The 15,511-nt window shown below is 37.0% G+C and overlaps 1 protein-coding gene across 9 annotated transcripts in view; it reads right to left on the bottom strand.

Moving 5' to 3' along the window:
- SPIDR (scaffold protein involved in DNA repair) overlaps positions 1-15,511 on the bottom strand; it is a 466,088-nt gene that overhangs the window by 63,459 nt on the left and 387,118 nt on the right. For 8 of the 9 annotated variants that reach the window (XM_046641898.1, XM_046641893.1, XM_046641895.1 and 5 more), the window contains one exon: positions 139-279. The exons of the other annotated variant lie outside the window; for it this stretch is intronic. In XM_046641898.1, coding sequence (XP_046497854.1) covers positions 139-279 — 141 coding nt within the window. The remainder of the gene's footprint in view (positions 1-138; positions 280-15,511) is intronic. 9 annotated transcript variants of the gene reach the window in all.

The raw sequence follows: 15,511 nt of genomic DNA, 5'->3' as shown, positions 1-15,511 counted from the left end.
GTTAGCAACAGATGCTAGCTCAGGGCCAATCTTCCTCACAAAAAAATAAAATAAAATAAAATAAAGTAAAATATAATAAGAGACTAATAAAAGAACTAGCCATGTAGCAAACTGGATGCAATCATAGTGCGTCCTCACCTTCCTCTGGTGGCCTTTTGTAGAACCTTCATTCCTGCCAGTCTGCAGGACTTCCCTTCCAATTGTCTATTCTTCAAGATGGTGCCCTCTGAGTATACTTCACCAAACATTCCATAGGCATCCTGTACGAGAAGGCAGACTCTACAAAAAAGCATTAACATTTGTTCTTTTAGAATACAGTTTTTGATTCAATAGAGAGATCAAGATTTCCTTCTTCACTAGAAATCCATTGTAGTCACCTTCCCAAATAAATGAGTCAGGGTAAATGAAGTTGAATTCTAGCACATCCTTTTGAGACTTGCACTCGCAGTTATTTAGACCACTATACACAAAATACAGGAGACAGAATTCTCTTTTGGCATGAAACTAAACCCTAAGCCAAGTGTGGTTTAAAAGCACACAAAGAAGACCATCCTTTCAAGTATATTACTGTTGCCCAGAAATAGAGTATCCTCTTTTCCCATTTTTACACTGTCCACCATAACAGGAAACATCTATGTTTTGTATGGAGGCTCAACAATGAGAAAATCTTCAGTGTAACATTATGATGAGAACAGTAATAAAGGACTTTCTCTGAGATGGTATATATTTACAGACATGCATAGCCCAGCAGGGTAAAAACCAGTGTCCTAGCTAGCAGCAACAGAGACTTGATGGTTATCCAGTGATTTGATGATATTCCCCCCAATTTTTAAGTTCAAAGGGCAGTACTTATAAAAATCTATTTATGACTGAATTTCCAATCCTCTCACTTCATAATTCAGGTAAATGAAGTCAATTTTATCATGAAATCACATGTTTTCAGAAAACATTTCCTGGAACCCCAAAAAATTTAGGCAGTAAATAACCCCACCAAATAGACTGTCAGGAACAAACCTATTTAAAGATGAGGATATAAAGGAAAGTACATGTTGGAAAAGAACAGATGACAAACAAATAAGGAACAAAGGAAAGCTAAATCTGAAGCAGTGGACCTTACACGTCGCCTTGAAAAAGGCAGGAGAAGTCTAGACTTCCTGATTGAAGTTTCCCAGGTCCATGGGCACCACTTCCAATCCCCTACTCCCACCACCACCTCAAAAGAGAAGGTAAATCTTGTCTGAAAGAAAACACCCTTAATTGGATCACTAGTTGCCATGGAGTAAAATCAAATAAAGACGAGCTCAAATAAAAATCACTAGGTAAAAGGAAAACAAACTGTTATGTGGGAAGAGTCAGAAAGAATAAAAATAGACCTACTAAGGACTTGAGATGTTAGAATTAAAAGATATGAAATATACAATAACTATTTTAAAAAGGTAAAGTGACAAAAATATAAATAGGAAACAAGAAGCTACACAAAATGACTTGGCAGATTTGAAGAAGAATGAAATAGAACTTTGAAAAAGGAAAGCTACACTTACCGAAATAAAAAATTCATTAAATGGGTATAACAAATGGTTATTTGTACCTGAACTGTGTGTGTGTGTGTGTGTGTACACATATATGTGAATTAGGTTATAAATTTTAACAAATTACCCAGAATATATCTTGAGAGCTGAGAAAGAAAACATGAGAGAAGAAAGAAACATAGAGGACAGAATAAGAAAGTCTATGTCTCATTCTATGACAGAATGAGAAAGTCTACATAGGTCTAATAGGAATTCCAGAAGAACAAGATAGAGGAAGGAGAAGCAATAATTTGAAGATCTAGAAACTGAGAATTTTTCCCCAAAGATCTAAGAAATGAATTCAAAGATACAGGAAGATAAACAAATACAAAGCAGGACAACTAAATACACATCCTAATACACATACTGTAATGAAACTAGAGAACACCAAAGACAATAAGAGACTTTATAGGAAAGAAGGGTGAAAAGACGGAACATCTGTAAAGGATAAAAATCTGATTTACATCAGCCTCTGAAGTGAATGAAGCCAGAAGACAGTGAAATATTTTCAGAATTCTGAAAGCCATCTCAGAACTGTGTATTAGCAAAACTATCTTTCAAGAATGATGGTAAAATAAACACATTTTTAGATAAAGAAACACTAGGCACATTTTCCACTTACAGATCCTGAAATATTTACTAGTTACTACAGCAATTACTAAAATAATTTCTAAATTGCGTGATTCAGGAAGAAGAAAATTATCCTGGGAAAAAGGTCTAAGATACAATGACTACTGAGCAACAATATAAACAAATCAAAATAAACATGGTGGGGTAAAATAACAACACAACCAATAATATTAATTAATGTGTGCAGAGCTGAAAAACTGGAAATGAATAGCAAGTAAGTTAAATGGGGGTGATTAGAGTTCAAATGTTCCCAAGTCCTCATATCACTCAGAGTAGGATTAAGGTATTGGCTCTAGACTGCATTAACTATAGTACATGTGGTAAAATTTCAAGGATAACCATCAAAAGAACAGAAATAGGGTATATAACTTCTAAATCACTAGATAGAAAAAATGGAATGAGAACTATAGGCAAACAAACAAAAACAAGAAAACACAAAGGTAAAGCACAAAAAGGCAAGAAAATATAAGATAAGTAAGATGATAGACATAGGTGTATGAATATTAGAAATAGCATAAAAATAATTTAAACTTGTTAGTTAAAAGACAGAGGTTGCCGTGTGGTTTGAAGAAAGAAAAAAAGGTCTTCTAATAAGTTGTCGACAGGAAACCTCCTATAACACAGAGAGGTTCAAAGGACCAAAAAATATATTTCAGGGAAGGGTTAACCAAAAGAAATCTGAGGAGGTAGTTTTGAGAGTAAACAAAATAGATTTTCGAAGAGAAAGCATTATTAAGGATAGAGAGGTCACTAATATTAATAAAAAGGCTTAGTTGAATCAGAAAGACATATAATTCTAAACCTTTATACTCCTAGCCTCAAAATACGTAAAGTGTAAACTACTAAAACTACGGAGAGACTTGAACAAATCCAACATCATTTTGGGAGATTTCAACACACTTCTGCCAATTTTTAAGTTAAAGAGGAAAAAACTAGTAAAGATTTAGAAAACTTGCATACACCCAACAAATTTGCTTTGTTGGCAAGGCAAGTAGAAACACTGCCTACAATTAGAGAAAGTGCATTCTCAAGGACACATGGGATATTTATGAAAACTGACCAGACACTAGGCCATAAGGCAGGTCTGAATGAATTTCAAAGAATCAGTATGGTATAGGATGCATTCTCTGCCCACAATATAATTAAATGAGAAATCATGCAAAAAATAAGTACTTTAAAAAATCCTCCTACGTTTGGAAATTTTACAACATCCTTTTCAACTCATATGTCAATATGAAATCACAGTGGAAAAGAGACTGTACTTTGAACTAGTTGATAATAAAAATACCACACGTCAAAAGTTACAGGTTACAATGATTCTTTGGGTAATTTATAGTCTTAAATGTAATAAAACATGATTACTTTTCCTTTCCTATATACATCTCTACATTAGTATTCTATGTACTTGTCATGAATTCTACCAAATCTCTGTCAATTACCAAACTCTTCCTTCAGGATGCAGAACCTCACAGGTATTCCACCCTGAAGATGCTCTCCTGGAGCCTTCAGCTCTGCTCCAGTCTGGAATGGTTAGCATCCACCTGCAGCATAGTAGTCACCCTGGAATCTCCTGTCAGGAAATCTGGGAGATTCCCTTTCTGCTCTAGTGTGTTGGCTCTCCTATTTCCCACGTCTTCCTTTCTTAATTGATTTTTTCAAGTTAGTAGCTCACGTCTTCTGGCTTCCTGAAAAGGGGAGAGTGGATGGTAAAATTTTTGAAGCCATTCATGAAATTGTTAATAATCTATTCCCAAACTTTATGAGTGGTTTGGTAGGGTATAAAATCCTAGATTGGAAATAATTTTTCCATTCTAAGTCCAATCTTGCTTTTTTCCCCCTCCTTTCTCTCTGGGAGCTAAGGTCTGTTTTAGTTTCCAGGGCATAGGCATTGCGTGGTGATGGGCCTCAGTACAGATCTGTTTCCACACACTGAGTGAGTGGTCTCCCTGCCAGGCCCTTTCATGGTGGAATCATGTCCACTTCTGAGTCATTTCATTGATACTTCCTCCCTTTCATTATTTCTCTTCTTTCATTCTGGTTATTGGACATGCTGGATTAATCCTTTAACGTTCTTAACTTTTCTCCCCTATTGTCCATTTCTTTCTGGGAGCTTCTTCAACTTCGTCTTACAATTATTCTAATTACATTTTTTCTTAATTTCTAGTTTTCGTATTTTTAACTTCTAAGAGTTCTCTTTTAAGCTCTGAAAAATGCTTTTCTTCCCTCTTGATAGCATCCTCTTTTCTTTGACGATTGTAATATCTGTAACTTCATTTAAAAAGCTTTCTTCAGGTCCCAGTGACCCTGCTCTCTGTTCCTATTCAAGAACAGGGCTCTGACAAGCTTCCTGGAATCTCTGAATGAGCAGGTAAAATTTGTCAACCATGAACAACACATGGGTGACCTGGCCAGGTCATTTTATGGTTGGGGAATCTCAGATGTCAATATCTTTACATCTTTCCTCTTGATGAGAAAATTCCTCAGAAAAGACATGTTTTTACCTGGTATGCCACTATGAAATAGGCTAAGAGAGGGGCAACCACCAACAATGTGGAGCAGGGGGACAGGATATAATCACTTTCTGGGCAGATGTCCAACCAATTTTCTTCTTATTTTAGTCCTTTCCATTTGCTACCAGAGGCAGTGGAAAAACTAGATATCCATATGCATAAAAACAAAAACCCTTAACTGTTATCTCACGTTATACACAAAAATTAACTCAAAGTGGATCACAGACCTAAACATAAAAACTAAAACTTTTAGAAGAAAACACAGGAGAAAAATCTTCACAACCCTAGGGTAGGTAAATATATCTCAATTAGGACACAAAAACACAAATTATAAAAAGAAAAAATTGATTATCCTGACATTATCAAAATTGAAACTTCTGCTCTTCAAAAGACAGCATTACGAAAATGAATGGGTAAACCAGAAGCTAGGAGAACATACTTGCTAAACATATATCTGACAAAGGACCTGTATCCAGAACACATAAAAAACTCTGAGGACTCAATAGTAAGAAGACAAACAATACAGTAAAAAAATAGGCTATAGACACAAAACATCATATACTGTATGATTCCATTTCCACAAAATATCAAGAATAGTTAAATCTATAGAGACAGAATATAGAATGGTAGTTGCCAGGGGATAAGTAGAGGGAGAAATAGGAGTAATTATTTTATCAGTATTGCATTTCCTTTTGGGGTGATGAAAATTTTTGAAGCTATATGGAAGTGGTGGTTGCATAACACTGTAAATGTACTAAATGCCATTAAATTGTTCACATTAAAATGGTTAGTTTTATATTATGTGAATATCACTTCAATGTAAACAAAACGGACTAAAGATTTGAACAAACACTTCATCAAAGAAGATACATATATGGCCAACAAACACATAAAAAGATGCACAATACCATTAGTCATCAGGGAAATGCAAGTTAAAACCACAATGAGATAGAACTACATACTCAGTGGAAAAGCCAAAATGAAAAACATTGAGAACATCAAGTTTTGTTGAGGATATGGAAAAACTCCCCAAAGAAATAAAATCAAATGTCTACACAAAGACTCACAGACAAATATTTATAGCAGCTTTATTAAATAATAGCCACCAAATGGAAACAAGAGAAATGTTCAAAAACAGTTGAATGAATACAGAAATAGTGGCATATCCTTACAATGGAATACTACTCAGCAATGAAAAGGAATAAACTACTGACACATGCAACAACAGGGAGGAACCGTGAAAACATTGTAATGAGTGGAAGAAAAAAACCATGAAAACTTCACATTTATACCAAATTACAGAAAAGGCAAGGTGAATTCCTAGTCACAGCAAGTAGATCTGTAGTTGTGTGGGACTGAGGCTAGGAGGGATTGACAGCAGAGGACATAAGGGAATTTTTTGGGGTGATGAAAATAGTCTACATCTTCACTGCGGTAGGTATAACATAGTAGATACCTCTGTCGAAAGCCACTGAACTGTACACTTAAATGAGTGCATCTTATTATATCTATGTAAACTATATTCCATGTCAATTATACCTTCAAAAAGCTGCTTAAAGAAAAAAAGGATATAGGAGCCAACTTGAAGAAGATCCCACTGGATAAACATAGGAAAATTATGGAGAAAAGATGGGAAAACTTACTGGCATCTTTGGAATTTGCTAGGGTTCCAACTCATTTTGCTAAAAACTGGTAAACAATGGGGAAGAATCAAACACTCAAAAATCCATTAGAAAAATATACTTCACAAAGAGGCATTTTCCCCTGGCATTACACACAAACTTTCAAGGGAAAATTTTGATATAATATAAGTGCATGTCTTCTTGCATATCTTCAACAAATACTGGAAACCAATTACTTTTAGAGATAACTCTTAGAGTTTGAAATTTTAGATACATTTGGATATTTTTTTAAAAAAGGAAGCAAATACACTGCTGATGTTCAATAAAATAAAACTTAAAATCTTGTCCTGTTCATGAAATCTTCTCCATTATAAGAAAACCTTATGTAACAGTAACTACAGGCAAACTAACTACTAATTCCACCCTAAAAATATGAGAGTTGAAATTGTTCCTGTCTTCTCTGAGCTATAGCAAGCTCTCAATAAATACTCCTTCCTTGCATGAGGGACTGAATGAGTCTCTGTGGTGTATGTGGCACATACACAGCAAACTCGCATAATACCACCTAACTGCAGGCAGTGTTCACAGAAATACTCATTCACTTACTTTACTCACTAATGCATTCATTTGAAACTTATTGGAGCTTATAGTTTGTAGGATGTAGAAGAGTGGGTCAAATAAAAATAATACAGTCGAGAATCAAATAAAAAATAGCAGACCAACATTAACACCTAACACTAATATAATGTATTATGGTTAATGAGAGCATTCTTATATATTATCTATTTAATCCTTCAACTGAGGAAAGTAGGCAGTATTACCTCCATTTGATAGATGAAGAAAGTGAGGCTCAGAGTATTTAAAAAATAAGCCAAGATAGTAAGAAGTTAGTGGAATCCGGTCTTAAACCTAAGGCCCTTGATTTTGATATTTTTTTGTGCCATTACATCACGTTACAGTAACCACTTATAAGAACGTAGAAGAAGAGTGATTAATTTTGCATAGTGGAACCAGAGAGAGCAGTCCAGAGCAGCAGCATTCTAGTCTGCAAGGGAAGCACCAAGAAGGCAGCAACAATGAACTCATGGCAAACTGCATGATGACTATAAAATCCAGAATATCTAAATATAATCTTTATAGAGAGGCAATGATTTTTTCCTAAGACTAAGCCAAACTATTTAAAATATAGTTATATACGAGGACAGTGTCAAGATGGTGGCATAGGGGGACTCTGAACTCACCTCCTCTCATGGACACAACAAATTTACAACTACTCTTGGAACAATTATCTCTAAGAGAGAACTGGATAAAAAGAACTCAAACAACAAGGGACAGTGCTGACTGAGGTGGAAGAAGAAGAAATTCCTTCCTGGAGAGAAAAAAGCTACCTTTGAGCTGCAATGCTTCACAGCCAGTCAGGAGCAATCTTAAGGTATAAATCCTTCCCTGGAGGAGTGGGGGATCTGAGCGGGGGAGCGTTCCCACAACAACAGCATTTGGACTCAGCAGAACCGAGACAGGTGTCATAATACCTGGCTTTGCTGGCTGTTAAATATGAGGAATACCCCTAGAAAAGCTATAGGACATAAAGGAAAACAAAAGCCCAGTCCTTAAAAGAGCCCACACACACATTCACCCATTTCAGAAAGCAACCTAAAATCACCAGAAAGAACGGTGCACAGTTCTTTGCTGAAAAGAGACTCACCTAATAGAATCTGAGTGTATCTCCGTGAGAGGTGAGACGTCTCCAGGGACTGAGACATTGGCAGCAGCCATTATGGTGACCCAGTGGAGGTATGCTGACACTGACGCTGGTAGACACCATTGGAGTTCTTTCCCTGGCTTGTTAGCTCAGGGATCTGCTACACCCACTACAGCAGTGATTTAATCCAGCTCAGCCAGGGCAGGAGCCTGCCCTAGCGACTGGCCTCACCCAACAGCAAGCCCATAGGCAACTTGTGGGACTGCATAGGTAGGGTGCCTAGAACCTCTGCAAGTGGATGAGTGGGTTCACTTGGTGGGGTAGGGTGTGTGTGAGGGGCAGGTCTGCATTGGTGGAGTGTGTGGGGCCTCTGAGTGGGAAGACTGGGTCCACATCAGTGGGTCAGGGAGTGCACATGGGGCAGGACTGTGTTGATGGAGTGTGTGGCCCTGTGGGTGGTGGGGCCTGATAGCTGCAGCAGATTTGTGCTTCTGAAACAGGCACATAGGGGATCAGCACCCCCTTCCAAAACTTGAAACAAGCGGGCACTCCCACGCCTCCCAGGCCTGACTCAGCTGTAACTCTGAGAAAGCTGACAACAGCCTTGCAGGCTGGAGGCCTACAGCAATTATAAGCCCCCAAGCCTAGAAACCAGCCACACTGGGGGTCTACTCACTTAAAAGAAAAACTGCAAAGGAATACACTATTAGACCCTGCAGTGAACTGTGCAGGGGCTCACCCACCTGATAAAGTGACTGAAGGGACCATAGTAGCCAACACAGCTGAGCATTACAATCAGCCAGCCAGGGGGACAGCCTAGCCTCCCTGGGCACCTGCAGCAAGCGCAACCCTGCCATAACAGAAGGACACACGTAGCCCACCACAGGAGACACTCCTGGAACATTTGGAACTGATGATGAGAGGGAAGCACACTGCTAGGTCTCATAAGGAATTTCTTACATATGTCACCTCTGCAAGATTGGAAGATGTAACTGACCTACATAATATATAGATATAAGCACAGAGAAAGAGGCAAAATGAGGACACAAAGGAATACGTTCCAAGTAAGGGAACAGGACAAAACACCAGAAAATGAACTAAATGAAACAAATAAACAATCTACCTGACAAAGAGTTCAAACGTACAGTCACAAAGATGCTCACTGATCTTGGGAGAAGAATGGCTGAAATCAGTGAGAACCTCACAAGGAACTGGAAAATATAAAAAAGAATCAATCAGAAATGAAGAATACAATATTGGAAATGAAAAATGCACTAGAGGGACTCAATAGCAGAGTAGATGATACAGAAGAATGGATCAGCGACCTGGATGAAAGACTAGGGGAAATCACCCAAGCTGAACAGATAAAAGAAAAAAGAATTTAAAGAATGAGGAGAGCCTAAGGGACCTCTGGGACAAAATCAAGCCCACAAACATTTGTGTTATAGGTGACCCAGAAGGAGAAGAGAGACAAAGGGGCAGAGAATCTATTTGAAGAAGTAATAGCTGAAAACTTTTCTAATCTAAGAAAGGAAACAGACATCCAGGTACAGAGAGCACCAAAAAAGATAAACCTAAAGAGGCCTACACCAAGACACATTATAATTAACATGTCCAAAATTAAAGAAAAAGAGAGAATCCTAAAAGTGGCAAGAAAAAGGCAACAAATTACAAACAAAGGAAACCCGATAAGTCTATCAGCTGACTTCTCAGCAGAAACCTTACAGGCTAGAAGAGAGAGGCATGATATATTTAAAGTGCTGAAAGGAAAAAATCAACAGCCAAGAATACTCTACCTGGTAAGGTTATCATTCAGAATGGAAGGAGAGATAAAGAATTTTCCAGACAAGCAAAATTAAAGGAGTTTATCACCAAGAAACCAGTTTCACAAGAAATGCTAAAGGGACTTATTTAAGCGGAAAAGAGAAGATCACAAATAGGAATAAGAAAATCATCAAAAAAAAAAAAAAAGCAATAAAATCACTGGTAAAGGCAAATATACAATAAAGGTAGCAGATCAACCAGCTATGAAGCTAATATGAAGGTCAAAGGACAAAGTTACTAAAATTATCTATTTCTCCAATAAGAGGGTAACGGATACACACGCACAACAAAAAGGTTTGATAAAATATCAAAACATAAAATCTGGGAGGAAGAGAGTAAAAGAGTAGAGCTTTTAGAAAGAGGTCAAACTAAAGAGACCATTAACTTGATATAGATTGTTATATATGTAGCTTATTATATATGAACGTCATGGTAATCACAAACCAGAAACCTATAATACATACACAAAAAATCAAGAGAAAGGAACCCAAACATAATACTAAAGACAGCCATCAAACCACAAGGGAAGAGAGCAAAAGAAAAAAGGAACAGAGAAGAACTATGAAAACGCCCAGAGAAAAAGTAACAAAATGGCAATAAGTACATTCTTATTGATAGCTACTTTAAATGTCAATGGACTAAACACTCCAATCAAAAGGCACATGGTGGCTGATTGGAAAAAACACAAGACCTATATACGCTGCATGCAAGAGACACACTTCAGATCTAAAGACACTCACAAACTGAAAGTGAAGGAATGGAATGAGATACTCCAAGCAGATGGTAAATATGTGGAGATTAAAAAAAATGCTAACGAACAATGACCAGGTCAATGAAGAAATAAAAGGAGAAATAAAAAAACATCTGGATACAAATGAAAAAGAAAATACCACATGCCAAAATTTATGGGATACAGCAAAAATAGTTCTAAGAGAGAAAATTATAGCAATATAGGCCTACCTTAACCAACAAGAAAAATCCCAAATAAACAATCTAACAGTGCAGCTAAAGGAACTGGAAAAAGAAGCACAAACAAAGCACAAGATCAGCAGACAGACGGAAATAATAAAAATCAGGGCAGAATTAAATGAAATAGAGACTAAAAAAAAATAGAAAAAACCTGTGAAACGAAGAGTTGGTTCTTTGAAAAGATAAACAAAATTGATAAGTCTTTAGCTAGATTCACCAGAAAAAAATGACAGAAGGCTCAAATAAATAAAATCAGAAATGAAAGAGGAGAAATTACAACACTTCAGAAACACAAAAGATTGTAAGAGAATATTACAAAAAGCTATACACCAACAAATTGGATAATATAGAAGAAATGGATAAATTCGTAGAATTATACTATCTTCCAAAAACTGAATCAGGAAGAAATAGACAATTTGAATAGATGAATCACCAGTAAGGAGATCAAAACAGTAATCAAAAACTTCCCCAAAAATAAAAGTCCAGGCTTCCCTGGTGAATCCTACCAAACATTCAAAGAGGGTTTAATACCTATCCTTCTCAAACTCTTCCAAAAAACTGAAGAGGAATAAAAGCTTCCTAACTCATTCTATAAAGCCAACATTATCCTGATACCAAAACCAGACAAGGACAACACAAAAAAAGAAAATTACAGGCCAATTTCACTGATGAACACTGATGCAAAAATCCTCAATGAAATACTAGCAGGGGCTGGCTCCGTGGCCGAGTGGTCAAGTTCGCGTGCTCCACTGCGGTGGCCCAGGGTTCGGATCCTGGGTGCGGACATGGCACTGCTCGTCAGGCCACGTTGAGGCAGCGTCCCACATCCCACAACTAGAAGGACCTGCAACTAAGATATACAACTGTGTATGGGGGGGTTTGGGGAGATAAAGCAGGAAAAAAAAAGAAAAAAGATTGACAACAGTTGTTAGCTCAGGTGCCAATCTTTGGAAAAAAAAAAAGAAATACTAGCAAATCAAATACAACAATACATTAAAAAGATCATAGCCGGGGCTGGCCCCTTGGCTGAGTGGTTAAGTTCACGTGCTTTGCTTCAGCAGCCCAGGGTTTTGCTGGTTCAGATCCTGGGCACGGACATGGCACTGCTCATCAGGTCATGCTGAGGTGGCATCCCACAGAGCAGAGCTGGAAGGACTTCAACTAGCATATGCAACTATGTCCTGGGGGGCTTTGGGGAGAAGAAGAGAAAACGAAGAAAAGAAGATTGGCAACAGATGTTAGGGCAGGTGCCAATGATTAAAAAAGTAAAAACAATAAAATATAAAAACAAAAAACAGATCATACACTATGATCAAGTGGGATTTATAACAGGGATGTGAGGATGGTTCGACATCTGCAAATTGATCAATGTGATACACCACAATAATAAAGTAAAGAATAAAAATCACATGATCATCTCAATAGATGGCAAGAAAGCATTTGACAAGATACAGCATCCATTTATTATAAAAACCCTGAATAAACTGGGTATAGAAAGAAAGTACCTCAACATAATAAATGCCATATATGACCAACCCTCAGCTAATATCATTCTCAAAGGAGAAAAACTGAAAGCTATCCTTTTAAGAACAGAACCAGAGAAGGATGCACACTTTCACAACTCTTATTTAACGTAGTATTGGAAGTCCTAGCCAGAGCAATTGGTCAAGAAAAGGAAATAAAGGGATACAAATTTGAACAGAAGAAGTGAAACTGTCACTATTTGCAGATGACATTTTATTTTATATATAGAAAAACTTAAAGAATCCACCAAAAAATTTTAGAAGTAATAAACGAATATCGTAAAGTTGCAGGATACAAAATCAACATATGAAAATGAGCTGGATTTCTATACACTAACAATGAAGTAGCAGAAAGAGCAATCAAGAATACAATCCCTTTTAGAACTGCATCAAAAAGACTAAAATACCTAGGAATAAACTTAACCAATGAGGTGAAAGACCTATACACTGAAAACTATAAAACATTGCTCAAAGAAATAGAAGATAAAATAAATGGAGAGATAGTCCATTCTCTTGGATTGGAAGAATTAACATAGTTAATCCATACTTCCTAAAGCAATCTACAGATTCAATGCAATCCCTATCAAAATTCCAATGACATTTTCCAGAGAAATAGAATCAAGAATCCTGGAATTTATGTGGAACAACAAAGCACTCCAAATAACCAAAGAAATCCTGAGAAAAAAGAACAAAGCTGGAAGTATTACACTCCCTGATTTCAAAATATACTACAAAGTGCCAGGAATCAAAACAGCATGATACTGACACAAAAACAGACACCAAGATCAATGGAACAGAACCGAGAGCCCAGAAATAAATCCACACATTGATAGACAGCTAATTTTCTACAAAAGAGCCAAGAACATACAATGGAGAACAGAAAGTTTCTTCAATAAATGGTGCGGGGAAAACTGGAGAGCCACATGCAAAAGAATGAAAGTAGATAATTATCTTCTACCATACAGAAAAAGTAACTCAAAATGGATTAAAGACTTCAATGTAAGACCTGAAACTATGAAATTTCTATAAGAAAACATAGGAAGTACACTCTTTGACATCGGTCTTAGCAGCATATTTTCAAGTACCATGTCTGAATGGACAAAGGAAACAATAGAAAAAATTAACAAATGAGACTACATCAAACTAAAAAGCTTCTGCACAGCAAAGGAAACCATCAACAGAACAAAAAGACAACCTAACAATTGGGAGAAGATATTTGCAAACCATCTATCTGATAAGGGATTAATATCCAAAATATAAAAAGGACTTATACATCTCGACAACAAAACAACTAATGACTCAATTAAAATACGGGCAAAAGATCTGAACATTTATCCAAAGAAGATATACGGATGGCCAACAGGCACATGAAATGATGTTCAACATGACTAATTATCAGGGAAATGCAAATCAAAACTACAATGAGATATCACCTCACACCTGTCAGAATGTCTATAATTAACAAGACAGGAAACAATAAGTGTTGGAGAGGATGTGGAAAAAAGGGAACCCTCATATACTACTGCTGGGAGTGCAAACTGGTGCAGCCATTATGGAAAACAGAATGAAGATTCCTCAAAAAATTAAGAATAGAACTACCATACAATTCAGCTATTCCACTGCTGGGTATTTAGCCAAAGAATATGAAAACATGAATGCGTAAAGACATATGCACCCTTATGTTTACTGAAGGATTATTCACAATAGCCAAGACTTGGAAGCAACCTAGGTTCCCATCCAGGGATGAATGGATAAAGAAGACGTGGTATATGTACACAACGGAATACTGCTCAGCCATAAAAAAGGATGAAATCTGGCCATTTGTGATAACATGGATGGACCTTGAGGGTATTATGTTACACGAAATAAGCCCGAGGGAGAAAGTCAAATACTGTATGACCTCACTCATAAATAGAAGATAAAAATAACAACAGACAAACACATAGAGACAGAGATTGGATTGGTGGTTACCAGAGAGGAAGTGGGGACGGAGGCGGGTGAAAGGGGTGATTAGGCACATGTATAATGGCGACGGACTGTAAGTAGTCTTTGGGTGGTGAACATGATGTATGTATACAGAAATTGAAATACAATGATGTACACCTGAAATTTACATAATGTTATAAACCAATCTTACCACTAAAATTATATATATATAGTTATATATAAATTATAACTAGCCTATAATGAGGCTAGTTTATCCAGAATAACTTTACCCACTCTATAACCTTCAAGAGATACTTTTAAATGTTTGACAAGAAAATATCAGAATACTAAAGTCAGAATATAATTTATGCTAGATTGTTGAAAAAAATAGGGCTGCTAACGTAATAGAATGAAGAAGAAACGCTCTTAAAGTAAGCCACTTGAAAAAATTTTATTAACTGGACAATACCACTTAACATTTCATTCAGAATAAGCAAAGTCTGTATGACTTTAATGAGAGACCCAAGTAGGAAAGAACAAAAGCTTACTCGTTATGCTATGTGAAAGCAGGGATGAAGTATACATTTTTGCATTGAATTTGTCTTTTTTTGTCCATAGACCAGTCCATATCATAACTTCTTAGAAGGAAGTGCTGTAATGTTTGTTTTTCCTCAAAGGCCTATGCACTCTGTAGTTACCCTCTCACTTGACTTGCCTCTTTGTTCCATGTCTAATTAGGGAGACTGAGGCAGAGCCTTGGGGATTAGGCTCCATTTCCTAAGGAGGAAGCACTAGGCTTTCCTGCAAGGGGGCAGAACCAGAGTGGTCCTAACCTGCTCCCGAGTAATTTAGGTAATGCCTGATTGACGATACTGATGCATCCCACACTGTGTTTGTACACATTATTGTTTGTTAATACAAACAAAAGTCAAGAAGAATACAAAAATCTCCATGGATCTGCTTCATAAATTTAGGGAGAATTTTTGATTGCTTGTGTTGCAAAAGGCATAGTAGGGAAGTGGCTAGTACCTCTGCCTTAAATTTGCCCTGACATTTGCCTTTATTTCAAATAACCAAGGAAGGATATCCTTGTTTATTCTTTTGCCCCAGAAATAAGTTATTACTATTCTCCTTCTCCTCCTCCTTTTGTTCATGCCCAGCTACACACGCTCTCCCACTTTGTTCTGCTTGCACAGCTGAGGCTCAGGAGCAGGCTGGCTCAGGTCGGAGGAGGAGT

This window comes from Equus quagga, chromosome 16, assembly GCF_021613505.1.
Source record: "Equus quagga isolate Etosha38 chromosome 16, UCLA_HA_Equagga_1.0, whole genome shotgun sequence".
Lineage (NCBI taxonomy): Eukaryota > Metazoa > Chordata > Mammalia > Perissodactyla > Equidae > Equus > Equus quagga.
This window is presented reverse-complemented; position numbering and strand designations above follow the sequence as displayed.